The sequence below is a fragment of the Gossypium arboreum genome, chromosome 7, assembly GCF_025698485.1.
Source record: "Gossypium arboreum isolate Shixiya-1 chromosome 7, ASM2569848v2, whole genome shotgun sequence".
In the NCBI taxonomy this organism is placed as follows: Eukaryota; Viridiplantae; Streptophyta; class Magnoliopsida; order Malvales; family Malvaceae; genus Gossypium; species Gossypium arboreum.
Genome location: NC_069076.1, coordinates 8509897 through 8516148, shown reverse-complemented (window position 1 = coordinate 8516148; position 6252 = coordinate 8509897). Strand labels below are relative to the sequence as shown.

General features: G+C 29.1%; 1 protein-coding gene across 1 annotated transcript; it reads right to left on the bottom strand.

The window, feature by feature from the left end:
• Positions 1–766: 766 nt before the first annotated feature.
• Positions 767–1691, bottom strand: LOC108469353 (F-box protein SNE). Its single transcript, XM_017770244.2, has one exon. The coding sequence runs from the start codon at positions 1392–1394 to the stop codon at positions 915–917; it is 480 nt and encodes a 159-aa protein (XP_017625733.1). The 5' UTR covers positions 1395–1691; the 3' UTR covers positions 767–914.
• Between the last annotated feature and the right edge of the window lie 4561 nt (positions 1692–6252).

Below are 6252 nucleotides of genomic sequence, written 5' to 3'. Positions count from 1 at the left end.
CCAATTAAAATTACAGTTTAGAAGCAAAATTTTGAGAATGTCATGCTAGATGAGATCAAGTTATTCAACCCAGTTTAAGTTCAATAAATCAAGCAAGAGACGTAGTTTTTTGAGAAATTTTGGCTCGTATATATTTTAATTTTTTTTTTGAAATTTAGAGTTTTCAAAAAAATTAGAGAAATTTTGATTTAAAAATTGCATGCCCAAACCTATTATCACTTTGCTCTTCAAATCTTCTTGAGAAAAATCTCAAGCAATGAAATTGATTTTTAATTTATGTTGTTTAGATTTAGTTATTAATTTTATTTTAATTCTATTTCAAATTTTTTGTTTTATTTAACTTTTCACATAATGTTTATTATTCATATGAAATTGATGATTTGAAGAAAAAATCACGTGTCAAATTTTTATTGGTTGGTTTAGCAACTATTGAGGATGTTAACATCGAATACTTTAATAATACACAAATTTATAGTTTATATACTACATTGAACATTTTCAAAGTATAAATACTACATTAAATATTTTATAGAAGTACATGTACTAAATAATATACAAATTGATGGTTCAGATACCACATTAGATATTTTCAAAGAACATGTACTACATTGAACATTTATAAAAGGTAGCTAAAGTGATATTATCCCTTAAACTATAATTATTATATTTATTTTAATGATTTATAAAATTAAAATTACATTTTAGGTAATATAACCATAATAGAAAAGAAAAAAAAGGAAAAACAAAACCCAAAAGCAAAAAGGAACCTATTGAATTTTCATTAGTGACAAATCTAGTAACAATTCATAGATAATTAATTATAACAAAAAAAAAAACTATAAAGAATTTTATGATAGTTTTTACTTTCAAGGTATAATAAATTGAAAACAAAAGTAAGATAAGACGATGAAAAATCAAACGTTAACAGGCTTGCAAAGGAACATTAGCGAGGATGGTGACGATTCCCCGACGAGCCTCCCGCTGCTATTACTTCCACCAAGCCTTTCGTAATAATCAACGCAAAACAAAGACAACGAGAGCTGGACCTCGTCGCGAGACCAGGAGGCTTTCCTCATTCGTCCAAGTCGGCTCCGCACCGGTCTCACGCAACCCGTGTAGAGGCGTTTGTAGCCGCCCAGGGCAAGAACCACGGAACGGACGCTGGAAGGTGGAGGAGACACGTGGCGGAAGCAGAGGTTTTCCCAGAGGGAGTCATTGCGAGCAATCGTGCACCAGAGACGGCAGACGCTGGCGGCGACGCAAAGGGAACGGCCGTCGAGGCGTTTGAGGATTTCTATGAGGATGTCTACGTGGTCATTGATAAAGAACTTGGGTCTTTTTTCCTTGTTCTCTCCGACTGTCTCGTGGTCTTCACAGTGGTGGTTTTGCACCATTGTAAAAGATAAGAAAAGAAAGAGATAGCGTTGGGAAGTTGAGAGGCAAAGGAAAAACAATGATGGGTTAATATGGAGGAGAAATGCTATCACTGCTATAGGTGTAACGTAAAGTTTAAGGGATTTGACTTCAGAGGGAAAAGAAAAAAGATTGTGTTTGTATTTGGGAAAGAGACATAGAGACAGACTTAAAGACAAACAAAAGAGATTTTTCTTTTTTCTTTCTGGGTTTTTGACACAACTTAAGATTTTCTTTTTCAATTTTCATTTCTGTACATAAAGAATTTGGTAAGAGTTGGTAGAATTTATACTAGAATATGAGTTGCACGTTGAACAAATATTTAAATTAGAATCCTTTACTGTATTTGTAATGGTTATGGATATAATAAATTTATTATCAACGACGAGAAAACATGAAATCTTATTAAAATTTTATTTACAGCATGGATGAATTAGAGGGAGTAAAGATTTGGGGTTAACGCGAGAGAGAGAGAGAGAGAGAGAGGGAGAGAGAATCGAAAGGGAAGGAAGATGCCAAGAGAAAAGAGCCAAGGCAAAAAGAACTGGAACCGATGCTGTGCCCTTTTTCTTTAATTACTTTTGTAACTTGCATATATTGTTTTCAACTTTGGCGTTGGGTTTGGTTTGGGTAACAATTCCCATAAAAGAAAAAAAAAATCAGAACTTTTCAAGCAGAGTTAAAAAAAAAAAAAAACAAGCCAAATTTATTTGTTTGAAGGTATCTACATGGCCAGGTTCTTTCTGTAGTTTCTGCAGGAAGCCCCCCCTTTGCATTAATGCCATTAAATGTTGAATTGTTTAAAGTAATAAGCAAGGTCAATAGGTTTAAATATTAAGTAGCAAGTATATGTTAAGTTGGATCATTGCATTGAATCCATAGAGGAAAATTTAAACAATGGAAAACAATGTAAAAGAAAACAAACAAGGAGATGAAAGGTAAACAGAAGAGGACCTGGAAAAAACAAACAATGAAATTACATCCAGCAAGGGGTTCTAAATCAAAATGCCCTATACAACATGACATATTTCCCTAACCACTCTCTCAGCTTCAAGTGATCCATCACGGAATCTCCTCTACTCATTGTTTTCAAATATTTTAGCTACAAATGGTTGTACATTTTCCTTGTGGGTTTTTTTCTTGTTCCAAAGGGTTAAGAGATTTGGTTGGACTTTCCTTGTTTTATGGGTTACTTTTGCAAAGAAACTTCTAATCCAACTTACAAACTGGTATTAACATACTGACAAAAGTTTACTGTTTGATAAAACTCTGACATGGGACATCCTTTTTTTCCAAGTTAATTTTTATATGAGTTCGCAGAGAAATTAAGCATAAAAAGAAGGCGATTGGTTGAGTAAGGAAAGAAATAATTAATCATGTGACTAGTCTTCATCATGCTTGGTTGGTTGGGTACTAATGTGACAACATATAGTGTTTGGGTTTCAAGAAAATAAGAGCAATATTTCTTTGATTTAGACCAAAATCTAGCAGTAAAAGAAAATTTTTAGGATCCATGGAAATATTTTGTCTTCAAGTCCACATTTTCAAACAGATTTAACACTAAAGTTTTGTCCAACATCATGTTACTGGATATGTTTGAATAGCAGGGAGAAAAAACATGAAATATTTCTTATACATGTAAAAGTTTATTACATTACTTGAAATTAAGTCAGCTAATCTCCGAGATATATGACCTTCATTTTGGTTTTGGGTGTTATGGACAGCTCTATGTTTTGGAAGATAGCTAATTGCCCAGGACCCAGATTAGAATGGTGGAAAATTATGGCAGGATTCGACGAAGAAAACCGTAAGAACCTTGATGAATGGAATAGCTAGCATTCCTCAATATGAGTCTGTACCATGTTACAAATGGCTAATCATCTTGGCAGCTGCCTTTAAGACTGGTTTTAGCTAAATTCACTAATCCTTGATTTGCTTTTGTTCATGCATAATCGAGGAATAAAACCAATAAAGTTATCATGTAGATTCCATAGGGAAGGAATCTAGGTTGGTCGAAAACCTTACAAAGATAATGACCCATGACCAAAACTGTTCATAGGACAGTATCTGATAAATGAACTGGGTAAGAGGGGAAAATAGTTTGTTGAGGAAACAAAATTAGTATAAATTATAAATTATAAATTTAAATTTAAGTTTAAGTTTTTATTATTTATTTTGAATTTTTAAATTATGAATTTTTATATGTATTAGGGTTTAATTTATGAAATAATTATTTCGCTTGTTTATTTTGAGTTTGTTTAATGATGAATTGCAATTGCAAAATTTATAAAGAATATGTTGTATAATGGATGAGTTTTTTTATTTTAAAATTTACCTATATGATGAGATTTGAACATAACATCTTTAAAATCTTTTCTTTTACCTATTCAACCAAAATTTTATTTTTGATAAATATTTTATATTCAAAATTTAATATTTATAAATATTTTTATATACATAAATCAAATACTTTTAAAAATAAAATAAATCTGAAAGAATATATCAAAATAGACCAATATTAATATATTAATACTAATAAAAATCGATACGTTTGATTACAATGCCGCCCTTGCCCTGTCCTTTGCTTCACGTCTTAGCCTCGTGTGTTCAAGCTGTACCATGTAAATTCCAATCATCTAACAGGTTGATTGTTTAGATGATTTTTTTAGTTCTGCTTTGGCATTATTTTACTAAACTTGTGGTTAGTTGTTCAGTCTGTATATATATATATATATATATATATATATATATATATTTATTTATTTATTTCGCTTAAATGGGTAAAAGGGTTCTCTAATTTAGGCAAAAAATCAAAATTTAAAATGTAATAATTAAGTTTTTTGATCAACATTTTCATCTTCTTCCATTATTAAGTTATTGATGGGTTGTTAACAGCACTGATGTGATCCACATCAGCTATAGTTGTTGGTGTGGTACTATCATATTAGTTGCCATGTCAAAATAAAATTAAAAATTTATAAAATTAAAAGTTATTTTAAATTTTTATATCCAGAATAAATGTAGACAAACAGTTGTCCAAGTTTATTACTTAAAGAAATTATATTATAAAAATTTTAATATTTTTAAAATATAAATTTGTAAAACAAAATTAAAATTTATAAAATGGTAAATAAAATTATTAAAATTTATTTAAAAATTAATTTCAGAATGAATCGACATACAATTGTCCCGATCTATTAAGAATCTAGATAATCATATCTCCGAATTCATTTTGGATGCTTTTAAAATTATATAAAATTTTAAAAGTATTAAAAGTTATTTTAATTTAATAACTTTTAAATTATTCATTCTTTAGATTTTTAAATTTAGTAATATTAAAATTCTTCCAAATTGTTTTTCTTGTTCAAGTAAATAAAAAAAGTTATTAATATACTCCATTAAAATATTCATAGAATTAGTTTATTTATTTCAACAAATTGTGATTGTCGAAACCATTTTTTTTTTAAAAAAAGGGGTCGACTTGGTTTTGAAAATGAAAATAAATATAGAGAGTCGCCACCAATCCTTTTTAATGAGGTGTGATCGAGTCACCTCAAATTAATCATTTTAATAAAAGTTAAGGTTTACTAAAACGATAATTTTTGGTCTACGAAAATCAGAAAATGAGTTCGGGAGTCGGTTACGCACGAGGAGAGATTAGCACCCTCGATACGCCCAAAAATTGGTACCTAGTTGATTAATTAGTGTTTTAGTGTCGAAAATTGAAAACTTGAAAGACTTTGAAATACAATCCCTCTTTTGTAAAAAACGCTCAAATGTTAAAGACCTTCTCGTCTCAAAGTGATGAAGTGTCACATCCAGTAAGTTAGGACACGACATCTCGAACTTTTGAAAATGAGCCTACCTTTTACTTAAAATTCGTGTATTTTAACTCTTTTTTAAGGGTATTCGATTATTTAGAGTAAACGAGAAAAATCGAAACCCAGTAAGTTAGGGCACGATATCTCGAACTTCCAAATACCGAATATTGCCTTTGTTTGCAAAAATCTCATCTCAAGGTAACAAGATGTCATATCCAGTAAGTTAGGACATAGCACCTCGTATCTCCGAGAATAAGTATTTTATTCCAAACTCGTGTTGCGATTTAAAAAGAACATGCCGTTATTTAGGTTAAACGAGAAAAATCGAAACCCAGTAAATTAGGGCACGATTTTTCGAATTTTCAAATACGGAATATTACTTTACTTTAGAAAGCACAATTTTTGTGTCGAGTGAAAGACTAATGAATTATGATTTTTTGGCAAAATGAGAGAATACATTATAATGCTAATATGTGCAACAAAGAACGTAATAAACGTAATAACGTAAATAACGATGACAAGTGTAAAATAATCAATAAAATAAATAATGGGTTAAATAAAAACAATAAGTGAATAATCCAAATTATTTGATAACATAAAAAGGGCTCGAATAACAAACAATAAAAAGCTAAGCAAATAAATGTGAGAATAATGAAAAAGATTAAATAAAACAAACAAAAAATGATAATAAGAATAATAATAATAAAACAAAGAATAATTATAATGATACCGAATAATGAAGATAATAACTTAATAACAACGATATGGTAATAATAATAGTAATAGAGAACAACAATACATTAATAATAATATATGTTAATAACAATAATAATAATATGTAAAAAAGGAATAATAATATAGTAAAAATGATAATAATATGTTAATAAGAATAATAGTAGTAGTAATAATAAAAGGCAATAGTAATAAAAATAAAAATAAAAATAATAGTAATAATGATAATAATAATAATAATAATAGTAATAAAACAGAGAGAAAAAAGGAAAAAAACATAACAATA